Raw genomic sequence first — 24,556 nt, 5'->3', positions numbered from 1 at the left:
GCTGTTGGGGCTGGGCACCGGCTGCTCTTGGTTGTGGCCAAGTGACCTCAGGCTTCTTGTCTGCTGGACCATCCCCACCCCCAGCTTCCTGAGCACAGGCGGAGGAGCAGAGAGGGTCAGCAGACAGGGCCCAGTGAGATAAACCAGCCCCTGTCTCCAGTCAGCCCCTGGGAGGCCCACAGATGACCTATGTTGGCCCGGAGGCTGGGGCCACTTTGTCTGGCAGAGGTGCCTCATGGGGTCCAAGTGCTGGCCCAATAAGATGGGGGAGGAAGTTCTAGGCTACAGCACCCCCATCAACCCCTGTTCAGCTCAGGAAGCCTCTGTGGGCCAAGTGGTCACTTCCTGTTGGCCAGTCATAGCTCTGTTCTTATGATAGCCCAGCCCTCCAGGACACATTTTCCATTAGAGGCTCTTGGCCCTTCCTGAGGCCTCCCTTGCCTCCTGTCTCTGGCGGGAAGGAGGAGAGCCCTGCCTTCCAGAGCAGGTCAACCACCCCCGACACCCCACACACACGTCCGAGCAGCCCAGATCCTCTGTGGGGGCTGCCACACCTCGCTACCTCATCCATGTGCCAACAAGGGCCCCTGGGCAGACACAAAATGAAGTGCAGAGAGGGAAAAGCACCTTTCCCTGGGGGCTGCTGGGAATATCCGAGGTGTCAGTCCTTAGCCAGAGCCTCTGACACTGACCACACGCTGCCCTGAGGTCTGAGGGGATCCTGGCTGCAACCTCCTCTGGAAGGTGTCTGTCCAGGCAGTTCTCGAAGTTTTTTCTGCTCTCTTGGCCCCACCTCAGCCTGGGGTTCCAGGTGTGACTGGGAGGGATGGTCACATCCATATCTGAGCCCATGGAAGGTGGCGAGGCCCAGCACAGGCCAGAAGACCCCGGAACCACGCCCCGCCCCGGGGCCCTCTTTCCTCTTGCCCCTCCACGTTCCTGCCTGCAGATGGGGACCCACTATGCAGATGAAGAAATTGAGGCTCGTAGGGGAGGATACTCCTCTCCTGCAAACAGACCCTACCCATGCCCCTCCAGGCCCAGAGAGGCTTCCGCTGTCCTGCCTTAGGGGAGCTCTACATGGGGGTTCTCGGCCATGTGTGTGCATCGCTGAGCCATGGTGGCAGGGGGTGGATGTCTGGGAGCAGGAGGACCCTGAAGTGGGTGGTGGGGGTCAAGGAAGAAGAAATGAATTAGGGGTGGTAGAGGGGGTCATATGTGGTGTGTCTCAGCACAGCAAGCCCTAATCTAGTCACACACTCTGGGACCAACAGGAAGTGACAAAGCAGTCTGGACAGTGTGACTGGAGGCTGAGATGCTGAGGTCCCTGACCATAGCCCCAGGGTTGGGGGCACTGAGGCTTAGCCAAGAGACTGTCCCCAATTTCTGAAGTTTCCACTGGCACCAGTGACAAATTCAGCCCTACGCCTATGTCTCTGGGCAGTGCACGATTGACGATGTCCTCAGCGCCGCGAAACCAGGATGGTGGCTCCTGCCTCCCTCCAGGAAACCTGTGCAGGGGAGACTGGGGGCTGGAGGTGCTGGGCCGGGGAGAACTGCAGCTCCCGGAGGGCGGTTTGACTCAGGTGTTCCGTGTCCAGGAATTTATGTCAGACACACGTGCAGGAAGGTGTCCATACAGGGATGTTCCCAGCAACACAGGGCTGGGGGGCCGGGGGCCCATCAACAGTCCCCCCACCCCATGGACACAACCCTGTGCCGGCAGGAGGAAGGGTCTCCACGCAGGGCAGGTGGAGGTATAGGCTGCTGTCCTGTCTCAACTGGGCAACAAGCTGTGCAGGGGCACCTCCCGGGGACCCCTGGGGCAACTGCCTTTGGGAAGCGGGACTTGGGCCTTTAACTTCTCTCTGTGCTGCTTTGAACTGTTGGAATTCTCTGTACGTTTGTCATTTTCTATAAAAAAAGGCAGAAAGGTAGCTTTAAAAAAGAAGGGAATTCTGACACATGCTACATGGATGAGCCTTGAAGACATCATGCTGACTGAAACAGCAGACACAGCTTTTCTTAAATGGTGAAAAAAATGGCAAACAGACCCAACTCAGTGGCTAGCCCTGGATTTTGTCACCGTCCAGGCCACTAGGAACCCTGGAAGTCCTGGAAGCTAGTCTTCCCTGGCTGCCCCTCTCCCACCTGTCTGCAGTAGAAGATGGGGTTCTGCAGATGGACCCCTCAAGTCCTTCCAAAGTAACTCTTCTCAGGGCAGCCATCTTTGTGGAATTCGTGTCTGCTGTATTTTGAAGCCCGATGGGCACCCGCGTGTGCCTCCACCTCCCCTCATGTCTAGCCTGGGCCTTGGCCTGGGAGCAGGGATGTTAACCCGCTGGATCGGCCCAAGAGGAGGAGGCTGTGACCCTATCTTTCTGGGTGCCAGTGTTTGAAGTCCAGCTCTCCCAACCCTAGATGTCCAGTTCTTCCTCCCTAAGATCCCCCAAATCCAAGGCTGCTCAACCGTGCCATGGCCTGGACCTCCTGCCCTCAGGGTGCCACTCAGGGCAGCAGGGCGATGCTGGAGGACCTCAGGCAGGGCAGAGTTGGGATTCCTAAGGCCCATACTCATGAGGGCCTCACCCCACACCCAGTCCCTGCAGGCTCCTACCAGGCATGTCTTAAACCCACCTCAGGCCTCCTAAGACTGACTCTAAGTCAGCTTGCTTTCTAGAACAATCAGCCTCATTCTCAGCCAGGAAGTCATGTGTAAAGCGCTAGTTGTACCTTGCAGATAGCCAGCAAGGCTGACACCCCTCTAGTAACGGAGTAATGTTCATCGGGTCCTGTCTAAACTCCTCACCTACTCCCATGCCTCACACACTGCCCCCTGTACCACTCTCGGACAGGAGGGCAGAGCAGCCCGCGCAGTCCTGCAGCTCCTCTCCACACTTGAAGGATGCGGTGGGAGGCGCGGGGTGGTGAGGGAGGGCCGCTGCATGAATTCGGGCTGTCTTTTCACTGTGGCTTAATCCACTGCAGAGGAAGCAACAGGCCTTTATGATCTGGCACCTTCCTTGGTGAGGAGTCCGGGCAATGAGCTTGTCCTTTGCTTAGGACCTCACCGGGCTGCAGTCTAGATGTCCCTGGTTCTGGTCCTCATTTGCATGGTTTTGTCCCCTCCCCAACATGGAGCTGCCATTTTCCAGGAGAGCAGATCCTCTCTTCAGTCACTGTCCAAGAACCTCATCATAGTCACAGACCATTCAAGGCATTCAAGGGCAGGGACTAATGGGGTGCCCACTGGGGCAGGAATCCTGGGACCGTCTCAGAATTTTGCCCACTACAATGGGACCCGCTCCAGTCTGTTCTCCTGGGATCGGCTGCCCTTCATGGGAGCTGCAGCGGCCACCATTTGCACCCCAAGGCCTCTGCCCAGCACTTCCCACCAAGGAAGGCCGGTCCGTGGGCACAGAGGGTCCCTGAGATCCCTCCAGGCAGGAGCACGAGCTTCCTTTTCCAAGCTGCCCACCGCCCCTGACCCCCTGGAGGGGCAGGCAGGTACCACCACGGGTAGTGCGTGGGGGCCGGGGGGCTGCACATGGGCAGAGAGGGTCCCTGGGAGGCAGCATGGCCACTTCAGGTCAAGACAACTCCTGGGAAGAGGACTGGCCAGGTGGGCAGGGTGGTGCCAACTATACTCAAGAATCTGATAGGTGAGTCCTGGCAGTGGGCACTGGGTGGGGCTGGGGGGGAGGTACAAGGGTGCAGCTGAAGGGGACAACCAACTAAGGCCCCTGAGCAGAGCTGTGCGCTCCCTCGTACATGGAGGCGGAGGTAGAGGGGTAGAGGCAGGCCAGGTGGAAGGGGGTCCTGGAGATGTTCAGGGGACAGTGATGGGGAAGACAGGTAGGAGGACGGGGGAGGCCCCCAGGGAGAGCACAGAGGGTGGTTTTGTGGGGCTGGGGGAGCAAAGGCACCCTGCCCGCCTGTCCCTGGGTTTGAGACCTGGCAGGTGCATGAGTAGGGAGAGCTCAGCGCAAACACCTCTTGAAGTTCGGTTTTGTACGCACAACACTAGAAGGAAACATCTCACACTCCTACTGAATATAAAAACTGAATTGTGAATGAATATTCTAGAAAACGTTCCCGTATGGGGACAGGGCACTGCCCTATGGGAAATGTGACACCCCCCCACCCTGCCGCAAACACACACACAGGCGCAACCTGCGAGGATCGTGCACGCGGGGGTTGGGAACTGTCGGGTGCACAGGTGCAGACACTCCCTGTGGGTCCCAGACTCACCAGCCGGGAGAAGCTGCCCTGGGATTTGCCCACAGGAAATGATAACAGGAAATGATGGATGGAACTTCCCAGCTTTAGGTCAATATTTTTAACTTTAATGTGCAAATAAATAGAAAAGGAAACTACATTCAAAACAGCTGCAAAGGAAGTCCAAGCCCCAGAACAGAAATTCTTCAAAAACAGAAGAGAGCTCCCTAGAAGCATGCAGGGTGGGGGCCCAGGGGTCTGGCCCACAGCCCAGGCCCCTTCAGAGGCACAGAGGGGTGGTAGGCTCCCCAGGGGGCCGCTGGGTGGGGCTGGTTCAGGAATTCTGAGGATGAGTTCCTTTCTTACAAAACAAGGATGAGGACAAAACAAGGATGAGGACAAAGTGCCTGGATTACACTCAGAGAGAACATGGGTGGGGGGACCCCGGGAAGGACATGTCAGCTTTGGCCCAGGCCTAAAGTCAAAGGCTTCACAAACCTTGAGTCCACAGGTAACTTCTAGAGTGTTCTAGAAAGAAGTCTCTACTTCCGGGGACCGTGGGTTTGGCACAGCTCAGCTGCAGGAGGGCGAGGGCTGCAGTTAGCAGAGAGGAGGCTGCACAGGACGGTTCTAGGCCCACTGTCCATGGATCCCAGTCTGATGGCGCCAGAGGCTCGACAGGGTTTCTCATGGTGCAGTAAGTTTAAAGAGCTGGTCTCCAGCCCGATGTGCTTGGCGTTCTTGGCACAGAAAGCCTTTTGATGCCTCGGCCCCACATGCTCACACCCTTTCCAGGTGACAGCTGCAGAAACAGCAGTGTCAGGGCGGGTGTGGGGAGGGCTCTCACCCCCCAAGAAGCCGAGTACCTGGCTGTTGCAGAACTTATAACCGCTTAGAGAACGTAAAGGAATAAATACGTGTGTGCATTTACGTATTTCTAGAATGCCCATCTTAGGTACACGACCCCAGCCCAGGGCCCTCCCCGCATGGGCCACTCAAGCATGGTGGGAGTGTCAGGCCAACCCGTCCCCTCACAGACCAGTCTGGCTACCAGATCAACTAGGATTTGGCGTCTCTTTTCGAGAGCAGGGTCTGCTGGGCCATTCTAGTACAACCTGCCAAGCCCACATCTTGACAGTGGGACCCTAACAGTCTGGCTGAAAGGCTCTTCCCACTGTCAGAGCTACAAGCCTGCAGGCCTAGGCCGTCCACTGGCAGACATGGGCGTTGCCCAGCTTGGGAAATGTTTCTGGAAGCTCCCAGAACCGCCTGGGAAGGACATGCTTTTCAAGCAGGTCCACCATCCTGACACCTTCCATGCTGGAGGCCCTTGAACACTGACCCCTCCCAAGGCTTGTTGCCAACTTTTCCAGCCACCTGTGCACCAAATGACCATCATGGCCCCACCCAGGGATTTGGCACCGATGACGTCAGTGCCCAGCAGGTGGGTGAACGCAACTGCTTGCTCCTTGGCAAGCGTGTGAATCCTTCCCTTTCTGGTAGGGGCTGAGGCCCCAGAGTTCAAGTGCAGGGGGTTCAGGTATGGCACAAGATGGGCGCAAAGGAAGCTGGGGAGCTGAGGGGAATGGCAGCATGGGGCTGCAACCAACACGACTCCCTTCTCTGGAGCTGGCTGCCTGTAGGAGCAAGGCTGGGGGATGCTCCGCCTCCCTTAGGTGGTTCACGAAAACGCCCCTGAGGGACACCCAGGCTGAGGAAGCGACTGCACCCAGCTGCATGTCGTGGAGGCCGCGAGGGCGCATCAGGGCGAGGCGGGGCGGCGGCTGTACTGCACACGGTAGCGGGTCACGGGCAGGCCATGCACATGAGCCGTCTCGCAGAGTGTCTTGCAGGGCACCATGTCCTCGTCCTCCTCTCCCATCAGCCAGTCCTGCACCAGGCTGGCTGCCTCCACTGTCACGTTGTCCTCCAGCCAGCGGCCGTGCCACTCCTCAAAGTGCTGGTGGTGCCGAAGCAGGACCAGGGGCTGCACCTGTAGGGGGAGGGCGGGGTGGAGAGCCAGGAGGCCCAAGCACCCCAGAGAGCTGTATGTTGGCCCCAGGTCCTCAGGATGGGGGCCCAGGCACCTCCAGCCGGCTGTGGGCTGGACCCAGGTCCCTAAGATAGAGAAAGGAGGAGTACCTGCTTGGCCCGGCAGAGGGTCCCCCGGCGGTACATGTAGTCCTCGGAGTTCACGATGAACATCATCTTATGGGAGCTGAGCTTGAAGCGGCAGTCCACGTTGCAGGCGCTCTCCACACCCACCAGCCTCTTCCAGGAGCCCTTGGCCTCACCGCGCAGAGCCCGCACTTGCTCGCACTGCCACCTACGAAACTTCTTGAGGTTCCTGGGGGCCAGAGGAAGATTTGCAGACCAGGAAATCCTCGGCTAGACTTCCCAGGGGTCAGAAAGATGCAAATCGAAGCAAAACACCACCACCTAAACCCTTAAATCCAGTGAAAACCAAACCCAGTCACGCCCTGCTGGCTCCTCCAACTTGCTTTCTTGGTCCATCCAACAGAGGAACCTCTTTGCCCAGGATCTCCTTCTCTGTCTCCACTCTCCCCGGATCTGGTCTACTTTCCTTCCTCAGTCCCAGCCACATCCCTCCCTCCCTCCTTGCTGAGACACTGTCTTAAGGACCCCTCCCCCAGGTTAGCCCCCACCTGGCAAGTGGTCCCCACCTGAATCTAACACCCACCAACAGCTTCCACTGATCTTAAAGTCCACTGTCTGAACCTAACCTGAGATGAGATCTGGCTCTTCCCGGTCCCGGTCTGGGGTCCCATGAAGCCACCACTCCTGCCTCTGGCCTGATCCCTGCATTTCCGGTAGCTTCTCCCTCGGGGGCCCTCACCCCCTCCTCATGGCCCTGAAATTACTACTCTCCTCACCCCAGACCTCAGGAAGACAGGGCCCCACTCGCACATATCAGGCTCCCAAGAAATGATCCCAGATGGAGGAAACACTGTCACTCAACCCCATTCAAGATGGGGGTCTTCCCGGAGGACCCTCTCACCTCTGTAGGAACACAGGCTTCAGGAGGAAGCCCTCTGTGGGTGAGTTGGATGCACCCTCAGTTCCCACGTACTGTTCCACGTACCGAGCCAGGTGCTGCGGGGACAGAGGGAGACAGCCATGACTCCCCCGAAAATCAGGCCTCATGGCCAGGACCGAGCTCAGGGCTCCCTGGGATGTCATCCACACTCGTTCTAAAGCTTTAGGGGGATGGCAGCTGGTGAAGACCCCGACATGTAAAGGAAACCACCAGACTGCAGCGAGGGCAGGACGTGTTTAGGAGAATTCTCTGCTGTGTAATGACCTTTCTGTATTCGTCGAATGGGAAGTTCACACGGGGGATGGAGGCCCCCACGAGGAAGACAGCGAAGTCCACGAATGGACGTCAGAATACCAACAATAGTAGGAAGAGGGCAAGACCAGGTTGAAGGTGGGGGCAAGCAGAAGGTGGGGCCACCCAAGTCCCGAGTGGGCATGGCTGGTGGTGTCTAAGTGACCCTTCACTGCTCACCACCCCGTTAAAGCCAGAGGTTGACAAAATCATACATGCTGGAAACTTCCAAAAGTGGATGGCTAGGCAGGCCTCCACCCTCGCTTGTCTTAAAAAAGATTTCCTGCGTGAAGCAGGCAAGGAAGACTGCTGGGAGGAGAGGTCCCTTGGCTGTGGTGGGTGGCGGGGCAGGCCCTGCTCCCAGGTGTGCGAGGACAGCCCTGTCACTGCACCGTCGTGCTTGTCCAGAAAGAGCCCGGAGCAAACACGGCGCCTTGGCTCCCGGTCCACAGAGCTTAGCTGCTTGACTCAAGGCCAAAAAGGCAGCAACAGAAATCATATTTTTGATGTCTTTACTTGGTTACACACTGACTCCAGAAAATGTTCTGATGTAGTCAAGTGTGAGGGGACTGTTGTATTTTGTCTGGGACAAAACAGTTCCTGGTATGTGAGACTTTTGGTGATAAAATCGGGAATATCCCAGGTAAATTGGGACGAGCTGTTCACTACTGTGGGTTGGACTGTGTCCCCCAAAAAGACCTGGTACCTGTGAATGTGACCTTATTTGGAAAGACTGTCTTTGAAGATGTAACCGAAGTAAGTTAAGGTCACACTAGAGTAAGGTGGCCCCTGAATGCCTGGTGTCCTTATGAGAAAACAGAGACCAAGGGGAAACGTCTACTCTAGTGGAATATGCGACTCAGAGTGTGGGCCAGGAGGATGTTCTGGTGATTACGGCAAGGGACCTGGAGCCCGGAGCTTTACGCATGGGGAGTGCAAAGGTCACACAACTGAGTGACCATGCTGGCCACGGGCTTGATGGGGATGTCATAGTGTCTGCAGCAGGCGGGAAGAGCCAGGGTTTGGGGGAGGGCAGCCTGGCTCTCACACAGCCCTCCCTGCTCTGGGACACACCTTTAACCCCTGAGGGCTTGTCTGCAATTCCTGCCCAATCTCGGGCTCGCATGGAGAGTTTGTGGCCTGTGTTCATGTACGTGGCTCTTGGGGTAGGAGCCCCACGATGCTGCTCATGGCTGCCCCCAGCCCCTCAGCATGCACAAGGCAAAGAACCTAGTGCTATGGTCCTCACCTGAACCTCCACAGGGTCCTCTGTCTGGGCCTCCTCAGTGTCCAAGAGCTCAATTGTCATGATCACCTGCCCTTTACGCTGGAGGAACATCACCTAAGGAAAGAGGCGGGGCCAAAGCCTGAAGACAAGAGAACAGCCCAGCCCAGACTGACACAGAAGAGGTCGAGAGGTCATCAATAATCCGATTTCACCAGCCTCCAGGCCTAGATCCTTCCTCTGGGAACCATGTGCTGGGCGCCCACCTCACAAGCCCTGTGGTGCCCTCTGACGTGGGGGCCAGTATTAAGAGGCCCAGTTAAGGACGTGCTGGGTATGGGAACAGCTGCAGCAGAATCACGATCTAGCCCAAGCATGCACTCCGGGACCCAAAACAACGGCTGGCCTCTTCCTATTGTGGGAGACCCCCTTGCCTCCCCACCATCACATGGCACCAAGCATGGCTGGCCTCTCACCTTAAAGCAGTTCTCGTCGGCCATGCACCGCTCGGCCTTCCACTGGTAGCTGGTCTCCCTGGCGGCGCGGACACAGCGGGAGGACAGGTTCCCGCCAGCAGCGCCCCGCTTCTTCTCGTTCAGGTAGAGCTCCACCACCTTCAGACAGATGTCGTCGCTCACGAGGTGGTGCAGCTGGTTGGAAGAAAGAGCTGGTGGGTGCCCTGGCTGTGCGCCCCCCAACCCCAGGGGCGAGTGCAGCTGCCGCTCGTACTTCCTGCTGGGGCTCCTGCCTCACCCAAAGAGGACAGGGTAAGGTCCACGATGTGAGGTGAAGGTCAGGAGCCGACAGTCGACATAGGGTGACTTCAGCACAAGGTACAGAGTAGAGCAGACGAGAGCGAACCAGATCAGATCAGACTAAACTAGACCAGACCAGAAAACATGGACTAAAGCAGAGCAAACCGGCTCAGAGCAGAGCGGAGCAAACTGGACTGGACCAGCGAACCCTGTCTGGGTGTGAGAAACACGACTAAAGAAGGAAGAAAGTGAAATCGTTCTGAAACAGGCAATGATTAACTGTCGGAGAGTAGTGGGAGGGCACTTGGTTATTTTCCCTAAATGTTCAGCTATAAACGCAATGAATCCCTTTAATTCCTACAAAGACATTTAAAACCCTTAGGTTTAAGAAGAACGAGCAACAGAAATGGCCAGGGTGCAGGCTCAGACGGCGCCACTGTGAGTGGGCCCCACCTGTAGCCAGACTCACTACTAGCCTCGGGGACCTGGGCTTTTCCTGGAGCGTCGCTTTGCTGAATGAATACAGTAACATGTGGACGCACGCGAGTCTCATAGAGTGCCTGGCACACGGCAGGTTCCCAATAAACGTTGGCTTCTGTTATTGAACAAATAACACTAATAAAAATAAAAAAAGCAAGGAGCATGAATACAGCCCCTCCAAGACAAACTACAGTGTCGGCGTGGAGGGGTCCTGTGAGTATCTGGTCCAGGGCATGTCCAGCGGGCTCTAGTGGAGCCGCGGCTGGGTCCCCAGAGCTGTAGCCCCTTGTGGGCAGACATGACCCCAGCCCGGGGGGTACAGCACTCAGCCCTGAGGTGTCTTGAGTCACTACTTCCAAAAGTTGTATGCAGGGCCCCATGCCTGCTTCCCCATCAGCAGGCCGTGGTGGCCACGACTGTGGATGGTGACAGGGAGGGACAGAGACCCAGCCCAGCATGTAGAATGAAACAAGAAGGTTGATGAAGATAAAAGTGTTAAGTATCAGAATAGACCTGTCATTTTTGATGTGTCTTTGTAGCCAGAAGACTCGAAGCTTCCCATTCATCAATGAGAAATATTGGCAAACGGCGTGGACAGGCTCTGCACAAGCCAGGACGTCCAAACAGCCAGAGGGACGAAAAGGTGCCAACCCCATAAGCCATGAGGGAAATGCAATGTAAACCACCACCCCTCGGCCCAGGACAGACGAGACAGATGAGAGAGACTGCCAATCCCCAGACCTGGGAAGGATGCAGAGCACCTACCAGGAAACCAGAAGCTTCTACCCCAATGGGCAGGCCCGCCTACACATCACCTGGGGGAGAGGAAGAAACGCCCAGATGGCCACCAGGAGATGTGCAGTGCTGCTCCAAGGGCCCAAATGGGAGCTTGTTCCCTAGAACCTTTTGAAGGCCAGGATAAAGGAGCCATGGGCATCTCAACAAACAGGAATGTCGCATAGTCATGCTACCTGACACAGCCAGCTGGGTGGTGTGCTTCCATTTACACACAGTTCAAGACCAGGGACGCAGTCTCAGTGTGAGAAATTAGGGCGGTGGGTGCCCGTGACGGGGAGTGGCTGGGAGGGGTTGTGGGTGAGGTGTCTGTATGTGAAGACCCACTCGACCTCACACTTTACGATTTGGGACTTTTCTGTATGTGTGTTCTAAATCAATAAAAAGTTTCTCAAACCTGGAAGGAAAAGCCTCTTCTAGCATGTTCCCAGTGACTGTATCTGGCTGGGAGATTAATGACGTTTTGCTTTTCCTGGCTTCTCTTCCCCTTTACAGTGAACAGCCTTACTTGATAATCAGGAAACAAAAGTCGAGTTGAAGAAAAACAACTCCAGCGGTTATTTGAGCAGGACCCATGCCCCAGGACCACGACCCATGTCCCAGGACCACATCCGACCTGTCTGGGGCTTTGCTATTTATATTTACATAACTGGTTTCTTCTCTTTGACATTTGGGTCTTTGACATTTGGCTGTGAGCAATGTTTTGCTACTATAAATGATCCTAAAGAATGGCACTGATATTCCCCCCACCCCCTGTGGAGTGGGCTAAGACTATACATTGCCAAATTACCATCACAAAAGGTTTGTCAGCAGGGACTCAAATCCCAGTAAGCCATGTTCACAGCAGCCTTATCCAAATCACCCACACGTCCACCCACAGACAAATGGATGAACACAATGTGGTCCACCCACAGTGGAATACTACTCGGCTGTAAAGAGGAATGAAGCACAGACACACACTATGACATGGATAAATCCTGAAAACAGCATGCTGAGTGAGAGAAGCCAGACACAGAAGACCACAGAGTATATAATTCTGTGTATGTGAAATGTGTAGAACAGGCAAATCCATGAGGACAGAAAGCAGATTGGTGGCTGTCAGTGGCCAGGGGAAAGGGATAGGGAGTGACCGCTCATGGGGATGGGGTCTCCTTTAGGGGTGATGAAAACGTGCTGAAACTAGATAGAAGTGGTAGTTGTACAACACTGTGAATGTATTAAATGCCACTAAATTATTCACTTCAAAATGGTTAATATTACATTAACTGAATTCTATCTTGATTTAAAAAGAAGCTACTGACACAAGGCCAACTATACAGCATGAAAGTGACACAAGGGCCAGTTTTCAAAGTCGGAGACAGGTAGGGAGTTAAGGGGAGGGGCTGCTGCCCCATGTGCCAGGCCTCCTGCTGCCCTGCCGGCCGCCGTCCCTGGCCTGCTCACCTGGCGTGCGATGCTCTGCACCAGCTTGTCCATGGTGAAGCCGACGTAGGCGTGAATGGTGAACATTTCACGCAAGGTGTCCTCGTACTGCGCTGGGTCGATGCTGCCATCCAGCAGGCTGCGCACCATGTCCAGGAAGGCTGGGTAGTACTCCTCCAACTCCACCTCACCTGGGGACGAGCAAGAGCCAGGTCACTCAGGGTCACGGCCATGAGGCCCCCACCAGGATGAATGCAGAATCTCCAAGGAACTGGGCAGCCCATGTTCCCCACCATCCGCTACAGATTTCCTAATGTCGGCCTGTGGCGCCAGGACAGAAGCTTGGCTGGGCGGTGGTTCCAGCATCCAGGCTCAGAGGAAAGTACCCAGAGCTGTGTGCCCAGGGAAGGCAGGCAACAAGGACTAAGGCTGTGGTCTGGCGATGCCAGTTTCTTGGTCCTGCTATGGCACTACAGCCAGTAGTATCACTACTGGGGGAGTTCAAGACTACTATTTTCATGACTTCTCATTTGAAATTTCTCATTGCAGACAACGTAATTATTTCAAAATGGAAAATCAGAAAAAATGCAAGGGACATTTCTGATGAGAAGCTATGAACTGAAACCCCTGAGGCCCGTGCAGGCAGCCGCCCATCTGCTAGCACCGCGCGTTACCCCCGGGCTCTGGCAGGGTCTGGGGGGCTCACTAGGCTGCTTCAGCCGCAGCTCCATGGCGGGGTCGTTGCCCTTTTCCCGACGGCCCTCGCAGAGCAGCTTCTCCCTCTCTTTCTCAGTCCGATACTCCAGGAGCTGCTTCTGTGCCTGGCGGTAGATCTTCAGGAGCCGGGAGCACAAGGTCTGGTGGAGGCGCAGGAAGAAGTACCAGTTGTTGTTGGCGAAGAAGAGGCTGTAGACGTCATCCAGGGGCTTGTGCGGTGGTGGTGGTGGCGGCGGCAGCTGCTGCTCGGCGGCAGGACCCTCGCCTGCAGCCCCCTTCTCCTCTGGGGGGCTGCTCTGTGGCCCAGGCGCCAGCTTCTTTGGGTCACTGGGATCCACGCTCTGCCCTTGGGGGCTCCCCCGGCCTTCGTCAGCAGAGTCCTCCGATGCCCCCAAGTCCAGTTGCTGGGAGAAGAAGAGGCTGGGCACGAACTGGTGCACCAGCTGGTGGATGGTACCCTGGTCCTCCTTCTGGATGGCTGGCTGCCGCTTCACGTAGTAGCTTATGAGCGCAGCTGCATCCTCCAGGATCTGCCTGTCCTCGTACACGAAGATAAGGTGCGGCTCGCTGGAAGGGGCGCTGCGGCCTTCCGAGTGCTGCTCCTGGTGCTGGGGATAGGGTGGCTATCAGGCAGGAATCGACCCACTGGGAGAACACAAGATGGGGACCTAGGACTAAGGGGCTCTAATGGTGTCACACTGCCCAGGACCAGAATGAGGCCAACTTCCCTCCCACAACCTGGAGCAACATCTAGAGACTGAGGGATATGAGGGGAGCAGAGCCCCAGTTACCCAATTCTGGCTGACCCGGGCTGCCCACTGCAAGCTCTCCATGGGGATGAGGAAGGTTCAGGGTAGACCCTGGGCCTCATTCGGGGCCGCTTACACTTACACACAGCTGAGGACCAGGGGCTCCATCTCTGTCAGATATCAGGGCAGTGGGTAATGCCTAACCTCAGCCCTTCACGCCTGCCGCCAGCCCTTCTACGGTCCTCCTGTCGCCCAGCACAGGCCTCCCACCTGCCTGCTCCCACCAGTATCCTCACTGAGTCCTGACCAACCAGACCAATTTGGTCAATAGGAGCACAGCCAGCGCTACTACACCCCTCCAGGCCCTCCCACACTGCTCAGCAGGAGACCCAGCGCCTGGTATGCCACCCCGCAGCCTCAGTGCTTCACAGACCTGGTATTCTTCCTCTGATGCTTCAGGGGCACGGAGTTCTGTCCTGCCATGTGCAGGATCTTTGTAAAAACCTGTCTGCTTTTTCTCCCTAGAGAACGTGTCTCTGGATTCGCCCTTCCCCTTAGTCTTTACCTAGCTTAGTGATTTTTTTTCTTGAAAACCTGAAGATAATCACTACTTCCTCCAGACTACCTTGAGCTGCCTGACAATGTTAACCACCCCCCCACCATTATGGAGGGCTGCCTAGGCTCTTGAGAAAAGTGAGATGGATGCCATCCCTGCAGGTAAGACCTCCTGAGGGTAGCGCTTGGGCCTCCCATGCTGTGTCTTGCCCCTCATCAACCAAATGCTTCTTTCCCCTTTGCACCCAGGGGAAGAGCCAAGGAACTCAGTGGTCTTTTGGGCCATATCACCACCCCCAATTTAAGGATGTACTGCAGACCCCAAGACCTTGAGGATGGAGTCAGGGGCCAAGGGGTAAGCGTGCCCTAGGGGTATCTCAGGGGTGTGTCTCAGGGGCCCCCAGTTGTGCTGCTTAAGAGGCTAGAGGCTTGGGCTAGTGGCCTGGCTCCTCTGCCTTCAATTTCCACACCATAAGAGGAGGTAAGAGGAGGTACAACCGTTGGCTGCTGACATGAAGGATAAAAGAAAATAAGTGACCCTGCTAATGCAGGTGTTTGGTCATTGATGCTGTCCCGTCTCTGTGACCTGGGCATGGCCCAGGAGTAGTGCCCCTCCCTCGCCACTCCTTGGAGCTCCAGCTGACCTCCCTAATGGCCACATCCAGTGGCCTTCACTGCCCAGCCAGACCTCCTGCCGCAGGCTCTTGTTAGTAACTTTCTCCGTGTATTTTTTTTCCCCTGCATGCGTTTTTCAAAGGCCCAGATACTTAGAGCCCAAGAGACGGGCTCTGCCTGTTTTGTGGTTTGGGACTTGTGAGCCTGGACATTCCAAGACTGGCAAGAGGGCACGGTGCGGGGGCTGGAGGCAGAGCCCTGATCTCCTGCAATTAGCCTTGGCAAGTGGCCACCTCTTGTGTCTCGATTTTCTCATTGCTAAAATCTGGATAATGGTACAGCATAGGTTGGTCTGTAGGCAAGGGTTATATGGGATGCTCCTCCTGGGGGTTCTAACGCTGCCTGGCACATACTGGAGCTGGAGAAAGCTGGAAGTGTCACACACCTAAAGGAAGGTCCGGCAAGGCCCACGGGGTAAGAGGGAGACCTCGCTGACAACAGCAGAGCTACTGTAGTCCTCCCACAGCCACTCCTAGTCTGGGTGCCACGGAAACATCCATCCTCACCCCTGGGCAGCCCTGTGAGGTCAATGCCACTAACCCTGCCTAACCACTGCCTGGCACTGCCCGAGGCTGGGGTCTGCTCAGACATGGGCAGAGGAGGGCCTCACCTCGTCGTAGACACTCTCGATCTCATTGAGCAAGCTCTTGGAGCGAAGGGCCTTGGTGTCGTTCTGCTTGAAGTTCACGGCCTGGTGGTCCAGGGACTTGAGGTAAGCCTTCTCATACTGCTCCCGCCAGATCTTGTTGAAACCCTGCTGGGCCTCCCGCCACTCCTCTTCCTTGGCCTTCAGCCTGTGGGGACCAGAGGGGCTCAGCACAGGGAAAGTCTGGGATGCCCGCCTGAGTCACCCATGCATAGGACCAGCCTGTCCTACACCCAGACCAGCCATCACCTTCCGAACTTGGGACAGCCAGCTCCCCACCTGTCTAGGCACAGGATTCTGTGTTGAATACAGGAGAGAGGAAGACAGGGAAGGAGGAATCAAAGGATCAAGAGAACCAATGTGGCTGGTTTTATGGTTTTTCAAACATTGCTGCCTCGGAACTAACCTCCTCCCAGTCCTGACTCCCACCACGGACCACACTCACTGTAGCTGTGAGCCTCATGAGGGAAGGGGCCGTGTGGGCGCTGCCCAGCTCTGCAACCCCAGGGCTGTGCACGGCACCTGAGGGCGGCCACTTAACTGATACCTGTTCACCAGCATGGAAAGGCTCCTAAGACATATTACTAAATAAAAAGCAAGCTGTGGTATAAGTCCTACTCTTCATGTTTAGATCTGATTACGTGTATGGAAGAATGAGCTAGAAGGACATGGACGGCCATTAACTGTACTTTCTTCTCAGGAGAAGAACAGGGAGATGAAGGAAGACTGGAAAACCCAGTAAGCCAGCCTGAGGCCCTAGAGACCACCCCCTTGTGATGATGCCCATGGCAAACAGCACGAGATTAGTGAGATCCCAGGGGGCCCCTGTGGTGGGCGGGGCAGCCAGAAGCTGAGGACACCTTTTGAGGACAACAGGGACAGCGGTGACGGGGTTTTTCTTGAGGCTCTCGATGATCTCCGGAGCCTTGTCACCATAGATGCGATGGATGGCACGGCGCTGGATCACCTCCGACGTGCCCCCCAGACAGTCATCCAATCGGAACTTCTCCTGGTCCTCTGGTGCCATCCGGGAAAGCTTCTTCTGTACGCTTTCCAACACCCGGATCGTGGCCAGGTTGGTCTCCAAGACTACGTCTAACTACAGAGAGGGAGACGAGAACAGGTTGGCAGTCAGGGAGGGGGTCAGCGGGGCCCCGGGGAGGGGTTTGGGCCGGCAGAAGGGGTTCTCAGACAGAGCTAACAAACGCCATGTCTGAGCAGGGATGACAGGCATTAGAAAGCAGGGCCCTCACGAGGGTCTAGGGGCCTGACCAAGTGTGGCTGATTACGGGGCTGGAGTCTAGCCAGAGAAGGCAAAAATGCAGGCCTCAGTGCTCAGGGCCTGAGACCGTGGGCTGATCACCACTGGCTGACCCCCTTCACGGGCACCAAGAGCATGTTTTGTTCGGCAATAAAAAGGAAGGAACCTGGGGCACACTTAGCCCCTGGATGGCTCTCGGGGCATGTGCTGGGAGAGCCAGTCCCCAAAGGGTACATACCATGTGATTCCATTTACGACAGTGAGAAAGACAGAGGACAGGTCAGTGCTGCCAGGGGTCAGGGCTGGGGTGGGGCCAGGAAGGAAGTGTTCGGCTATAAAGGGCAGAACAAGGGATCCCAGTGGTGGGCAGCTGTTCACTATCTTGGCCGTGGTAGTGGATACGTGAAACCCCACAGATGGGAGAACTGCACAGAGCTGAATATACACACATGCCACACATGCAAACAGGCACGCACACACGAATACAGTCCAACTGGGCAGATGTGTCAATGTCACTGCCCCAGCTGTGATACAATGACATAGATTTACAACTGTTATCGCTGGAGGAAGGGAACCTCAATTGCTGTGTTATTTATTATGCTGCATGTGAACTTTCAATGACATTAGTAAAAACTTCAAAAAATTAACTTAAGCTAACTTAATTTTAAGTAATTAAATTCAAATACACTTTACACTTTTTTTTTTTTTTTAAAGAACAAAAGTACCATTGCCTGGCCAGCCTGGAGGAAAGCAAGGCAGAAAAGGACTTGTCAGGGAAACTGCTAGAAATCCCTGATACTCGAAGGGAGACTCGGGGTTTAAGCAGGGGCAGGATACATTCCAGGGTGGAGAGGGAGATGAGCAGAAGAGAGTGAGAAGGCAGTCCCTTGGAGGAGTGGGGACAGGCACACATCTTGGGTCACTCCCATCCTGGCTAGGACCCAGGCCTGCTGGGAGGGCCCCGCAGTGCCAACACACGCACCTCAAAACGCTCATCCTCACAGCGGTGCAGCTGCTCCTCGTAGGGCGTCTTCTTGGAGCTGACGAAGGTGGAATCCTCTGACCAGGAGGGGAAGGAGACCCAGGTGTCATTCAGCACCTGCACCAAGGAAATGCAGTTACCAGTATGACAGACCCCAAGGGCTGGAATTGCTTACTGTGCTGTCCAATGTAGAAGACAGAAATAATATCATGCTGATTTTACAAATAGTAAATCGTACAAATAGTAAATTTAATTTTAAAATGGTCTTAAGAAAAAACATGACTTTGGTCAAGTGAATAAATCATACTCTTTCAGGGACAAACTTTGTAAAGAGCCGGATAAATACTTCAGGTCTGGTGGGCCATGTGGCCTGTCAGGACTACTCAGCTCTGCCTTGGTCCTGGTAAAGCAGCCACAGGCGACATATACAGTAATGCAAAATTTAACTGATAAACACTACCAGTGGGCTGGATTTGGCCCACAGGCCATAGCTTGCTAACTTCCGGACCATACCCTGGAATCCAACAGGCACCCTTGAATTCTGGAAATGCAATTGTCCACTAACCCTGAAGAAATGTTCAGTAGTCAAGCTAAAAGGAAACACACTGAGGGCAGTGAACCCAGGACGGAGAAGGCTCATGGCAGAAATAAAGTTAAGTCAAAATGATGGAGGAGCATCCAAACCCTACACTGGTGCTGTGGGCTCTATGGCTTACCCAAATTGCCAGCAGGATAAGAAACTGTCATCTATGATCAAGTATTTTCTTTTGCCACATCCTAGCGCCACCTATTATTCAACGTTTGGGGAGGTTAACACTCAGTCTTTCATCTGACACATGGGGGTGAGGAGCGTTTCTGTGGGAGGCACTCATGACACAAGCTGATGTGAGCCCTGGGGTGCTACCTCCTTGCAGATGGCCGTCCTCCCGCTGCACTTGGGCTGCTGATAGGTTTTAGGGAGTGCTCGGTAGCTGGATCCAATGCGCTTGCAAGACGCGTAGTCAATTTCCCGGCTTATTCCGTCCCCAGATCTGTCACTCATGGGTGGGGCGAATGACAACTCTTTCACCCCAAGAAAGGACTTGAATTGTGCGAAGAGTTCTGGAAATTTCCTTCAGAAATAAAGACAAATGAATGGTAAGTCAGCACCCCTGGGGCTTTCGGGAAGTGATCTAGGGATTTCAGAATGGCTGTGTAGATGCCTGCAGGTAAAGATGGCCAGATGTAAGGTCAGAGAAAGGCAAGGGGTGGGACCCAGTGTCAGATGTGCATAAAGTCCCCACTTGGGAGTGAATCCGACCCCCCAATGCTCTGTCACCAGCCAGGCCCCACCACTTGCAGGACAGCCTTGAAACATACTGGAAAAGACAACCTAGACTGGCAGAAGCGGGTCAGTGATGTTCCTTGACTGAAAGAGGGAGGGGGTTGATCAACTATGGCCAACCTGCCCAACCCTGTCTTTGTAAATAAAGTTTTATTGGCTCAGTGAGGTCCATTCCTGAATCACTGTTTGTGGCTTTTTTGCACAATGTTAGAGTTGGGCAGTCCTGATCCTTGGCCCTTGACAGATAAAGTCTGCCAAGCTCTGCTCCAGAGCCCTCTGTCCCCATGGGAGACTCCTCCTAGAACCACCCACATGGATACATTCTCATGAGTCATAATGTATGTTGATGAGAAGTTTTTCAAGTAATTCGCCCCAATGTCACCTGGATTCAGGTTTAAATAAATATCAAATTCTACTGAAAGGGTATAGTTACTATGACAGCTGGCATGGTGATCCTGCTGTGACAGAGCAAGGCCGTCTCCCCTGGGGTGTCTTTGGGGCCAGAGGTCACACATGGTCGTGTATAATGCATGCTTGCCATGTTTCAGATTCTATTTTAAGGGTTTTACATACAGAGCCCACGTGGAGCTTTCTGAAACTTGAGGTCAGACTGGCTAAGGAACTTGCCCAAGGTGACAGTCCTGGTGAGGGGAAGGCAACGCTGGGACCCGGCCAACCTCCCCACCCAAAGTGCACTGTGTATGAACTGTGTGTGCGCGTTCACCTCCCAGAATGCCCCTGCCTTCCCAGCAGCTGCCTGCCCCCACACTGCAGCAGGACATGCTGGAAGCTGGCTGCTGACCTGCTGACAGGGTTTCTCTCTGGGCAGCTGAGATGCTAGGCAGAGATGTTCATTCTTCCTGAAATTTGACTGTTAGATAAATTTTAAAAGCCTATATTAAGAGAACCTCCAGGGTAGAATTTTAAAAGCCTATATTAAGAGAATCTCCAGGGTAAAATTTTAAGCCTGTATATTAAGAGAACCTCCAGGGTAAAATTTTAAAAGCCTGTATTAAGAGAACCTCCAGGGTTTTACGCCGAGTGGAAAAAGCTGATCCCAAAAAGGTTACATACTGTATTATTCCATTTATGTAACACTTTTGTCATAGAAGTGTTAGAGACAGAGTGCAGCTGAGTGGTTGCCAGGGGCTGGGGGCTAGGCCTGGGACAGGGAGAGGGAGGGACACAGGCGTTGAGTATCAAAGGTCAGCACGACAATCCTTGTAGTTCCATAGCCGTTGAGTATCTTGACTGTGGTGGTGGACACATGACCCTTCCAGGAGATACAGCTACACACACACATGCACGCACGCACGCGCACACACACACACACAGGTACACATGCACACACATACACACACAGGTACCAGAAACAGAGAAACCTGCAAAAATGGGTGGGTTGCCCAAATGCTACCATCCTGGTTGTGGTGCTGACCTCAGGTGTTACCGTGGAGGCGGGGGAGAGAGAGGGGAATGAGTCCTACAATCTGTTTTCTTATAACTGCAGGTGAATCTATAACAATCTCCGTAACAACTTTCATTTAAAGACCACATTGAATAACGCACCTATCCAAAGCAGTGGCTTAAAGAAGGGTGGACAGAGTTTACAAAAACAAATCCCACGTGGGGAGCCCGAGTACTGCTCACCCTAGAAAAGGGCTGACGAGTTGGAGGAGCTCTGAGCCTGACACGAGCTCCTGGTTGAAGAGTGCGATGCAGCGGAGAAAGTTCTCGTAGACCTCCTGGCTCTTTAGGACCCTGCGCACCTGTGGAGAGAGTGAGTGAGGGGCCTTGAGGCCAGGCCCAACCCCCACTTCCTCACCCAATTGGTTCAGACATCACTAGGTGCATGCAGAGTTACCAACATGGGCGTGCTCTAAAGTGACTGGCTGTGGTCTGCAGGGCAAGGCTCTCCATGCAGCAATTCGCAGTTCAGACAGCATGTGCACAGGCCATCTTGCTGGCTTGGCCCACTGACCCTGGGTGGGAGTCCCAGGACCATCCCTACTTTAGAAAAGCCACACAGCTGAGGAGCAGCAGACATGTGTCCTCAAACCAGGCTTGGGTCCTGAGCTCTGCTGCCTCCTGCCCACCAGTGGCCCACAATCCCTTCCACTGTGAAAACTAGTGCCAGCCCCTCCTCTCACACCTACCCAAGGGCTCTCCTTCCCTCCTGCTCCCTTCCCAGGAGCTCCTGCCCTGAACATCTGAGCCCATCTGAGCCCCGACAGTCACCTTGTCAAAGAAGGAGAACTCCTGTAGAGTCCCATACTTCCCCACAGCAGCGATTGACAGGTCTTTGGTACCACGTAGTTTCATTTTCTTCTGCAGAGAGAAGTGTGTGCCATCAGTGCCCTGTGCACCCCATGAGCAGCCCCCCTCTGCCCACCTTTGTCAGAGTAGAACCACTACCAGTACTGAGCTCTCCCAATGTGAAGTTTCATGGGGGTGCTGGATGAGGTTTACCCTGGACCCCCGTGGATGAATTTCTGAGGACCACCCACCCTGCATCTGAGACCTAGTAAAGGGTGAAGCTCGCATGACCACCCTGCCCGAACTCTGGGATCTAAATCTTGGCAGTTAAGGGCTTTTGATAACAAGTGGGAGCAACAAAGTTGGAATAGCAAGGGAGCTGTGTCCCTGGATACAATATCAGAAATCTCTTTCCTGCCTGATTTGTCCTGTGATGGTAATAGAAGGGCACGAGAAAGGGACAGAAGAACAGCACCAGTGGGATCCTGAAGAAGTCCAGGTTTTAAATCTCTGTGAAGACTTCTGTCTCTAAGCTGGACTAGTACATGAACTTGGCTGCACTCCTGAGGCATCAAGGATGCTATAAAACCATCTCCCAAATGCCTGAAGAATGATGAGGATGTGTCAAGAGAACATAGGAACCAGCCAGAAGGGCTCCACTGGCCAAATCTGGGATAGTCTGGGCATCAAGATAAATTGAGTCATGGATTACAACCCAGAGTCCATGTTGATACAGGGAACTAAATAAGTGGAGATAAAGAGAAAGCTCATCCTTACAGTAGAAAGTCACCTACTAAACGCATAAGGAGTGATGAGATTAGAAAATCACTATAATAGATGATGAATGCAACAAGAGCTGGATCTCAGCCCCTCTCATCCCTCAGAAGGGCACCTTGTGCAGTGACCGGCCTGTACAACTGTACATGGGGCCCTGCTGGAGAAAGAGTCGTTCGTGATGGTGAAAAGGAGCAGATGGAGCATTACATTCCGTTTCTGCAGGAGGAGGTAACACTCCTTACAATAATTTTCTGAGTCAGGGGAACAGATGAACAGCCACCTTAGAGGTGAGCCAACTTCCCAAGATCCCACAGCTGGTGCATTTCAACCATACCAGGGTCCAGACTCAGGCCCTTGCCCCAGGCCAGCTGCCTGGGGTCTCCTCATGTTGTTCCCCAGGTCATCTACAGAGAGGGCCAGGCTTCTGGGTATCCACACACACGGACATCTAGACACACAGCTGATGGTTACCTTGGCCGGTGCTGATACTGGCCGGAGGAGTGAGGGCCGGGAGCGCTTTTTGCTGTGTTCCAGGTTCTTTTCGTGATCACTCTTCTGGACACTGTTCATTTCACAGGGCCCGTTTCCTGTGAACTAAAGACACAAACACAGGAGGTGGTTAGCACTGGAGAGACATAGCCAGGTCCACAGTGCTGATACTCCATTTGTCTGAGTGCACAGAACCGCCTTTAGTTCAGCCCACAGCCCCAGAGATCACTGTTTGCTACAGACCAGAGGCTCTGTCCACACATGTGAGGTGACCCCAGCTCTGGAGATGCTCAGATTTACTGGGGGAGAGACCAGTGTACCCAGATCATCACAGTGATATGCTATGTGGCTGGGAGAAAGCTCACAGAAGGCTGAGATGGAGGATGGGTCCCGACAGGCAAGGGAGGACTCAGGGTAAAACACTGAAGTTGGGCCTTGGTGTGTGGGACTCATCCAGCGAACTACTGATAATTGGGGTCTCGTGTTCAAGTGCACCACAAAAAGGAAAAGTATTTCAGACAAGGGTACTGGCATATGCAAAGCTGCAGCAGCAAGAGGAAGCAGCTGAAGGCTGCTTCCTTTTTATGAATGAGAAAACCCATCCTGGGGGCAGTGTCCTCATTCAGTGGGGGCTATTTGCTGGTCCTCTCAGGCTCTATGCCCGCCATTGATGAACAAGTCAGAGATGCTTGTCCCAAGCAGGGTACCTACAGGGTGTCAGCAATATTTACAAAGAATAGTTCTGGAAAACTCTAAATAGGATTCGCATCAATGTGAACGTGCCAGTAAGCTGGAACAGGCGTGGGAAGGTGGACAGACCGCAGCTTTTCTGCAGGCTGTGGACAGGGCTAAGGAGGCACATAAAATCACCCCACCAAGGGACCTAGACATGGAGACACCATATGAAGGATATGCTATCGCCCCAAGCATGGGCTGGGTGAGCAAGTCATGCAGCATCCAAACAAAACAGCAGCATCTATCCGATTAGAGTGGGCTCTATGTCTCCGTGTCACTGCCAGGGACTGCGTACCTGATACATTGTTACGTGAAAACAGAAAAAAAGAAACCCTAGGGCAGAACAAACAAGATGCCATTGTTTTTTAAAGAATAAACATTTGTTTGCACATGCAGAGGAAATTTCTAGAGGACACATAAGATACCTGTGGGTGCTTAACTCTGAGGAGAGTAACTGGAAAACTGAAGATAGGAAGGGAAATTTACTTTTCATACTTAATACTCTTACCGATACTTCATTTTTTCATGAGCACATACTATTTTATAATAACCGAAATAACAACAATAATGTCCTATTGTTAACTATAGGCCAAACTTGTCCATTAGGGGATAAAATTCTTTGAACAATAGTTATCTGAAAATTCAAAGTTACTCCAAGAACCTTAAGTAGAAAAATTCTCTCATCTTTTTATAGATGTCAGAACAGGTGGAACCACCAATTCCTAAGGGAGGTGGGTGGGTGACACTAAGACACGCACTGAGTGAAATGGGAAACTAAAGGGGAAACCCACTGCTTGCCCAGCCAAGCTTGCCCAGCTGGAAGGACAACATAAGTTAAATATCCCAATTTGCGAATGCTTGAGATAGACCCCAAAGCCCATTTAGTTGGAGGCTATAACAGTCACCATGCTTGGCCTGTTTCTGTAAATAAAGTTTTATTGGCACACAGCCACACCTACTCATTGATATGGTCCAAGGCTGCTTTCACACTAGGATAGAAGAACTGAATCTTTGTGACAGAGGCTGCCTGGCCTGCAAAGCCTAAGATACTTGTTATCTGGCCCTTCATAGGAAAATATCTGCCAACTCTGACCTATGACAAGCAATCAAGTTTAATTGGGACAATATGAAATTTCATCTTTGGTTTCT

At 53.9% G+C, this 24,556-nt stretch overlaps 1 protein-coding gene across 1 annotated transcript in view; it reads right to left on the bottom strand.

The window, feature by feature from the left end:
* Nucleotides 1-4,324: 4,324 nt before the first annotated feature.
* SIN3B (SIN3 transcription regulator family member B) overlaps nt 4,325-24,556 on the bottom strand; it is a gene marked incomplete at its 5' end in the record, with an annotated part of 36,850 nt that continues 16,618 nt past the window's right edge. Inside the window, 14 exons of the mRNA XM_025044318.1 lie at nt 4,325-6,211; nt 6,361-6,565; nt 7,238-7,332; nt 8,817-8,909; nt 9,269-9,442; nt 12,266-12,435; nt 12,951-13,569; nt 15,551-15,734; nt 16,447-16,685; nt 17,830-17,946; nt 18,734-18,941; nt 20,801-20,919; nt 21,389-21,478; nt 22,655-22,777. Coding sequence (XP_024900086.1) covers nt 5,981-6,211; nt 6,361-6,565; nt 7,238-7,332; nt 8,817-8,909; nt 9,269-9,442; nt 12,266-12,435; nt 12,951-13,569; nt 15,551-15,734; nt 16,447-16,685; nt 17,830-17,946; nt 18,734-18,941; nt 20,801-20,919; nt 21,389-21,478; nt 22,655-22,777 — 2,667 coding nt within the window. The remainder of the gene's footprint in view (nt 6,212-6,360; nt 6,566-7,237; nt 7,333-8,816; nt 8,910-9,268; nt 9,443-12,265; nt 12,436-12,950; nt 13,570-15,550; nt 15,735-16,446; nt 16,686-17,829; nt 17,947-18,733; nt 18,942-20,800; nt 20,920-21,388; nt 21,479-22,654; nt 22,778-24,556) is intronic.

This window comes from Pteropus alecto, unplaced genomic scaffold (genome assembly GCF_000325575.1).
Source record: "Pteropus alecto unplaced genomic scaffold, ASM32557v1 scaffold160, whole genome shotgun sequence".
Lineage (NCBI taxonomy): Eukaryota > Metazoa > Chordata > Mammalia > Chiroptera > Pteropodidae > Pteropus > Pteropus alecto.
This window is presented reverse-complemented; position numbering and strand designations above follow the sequence as displayed.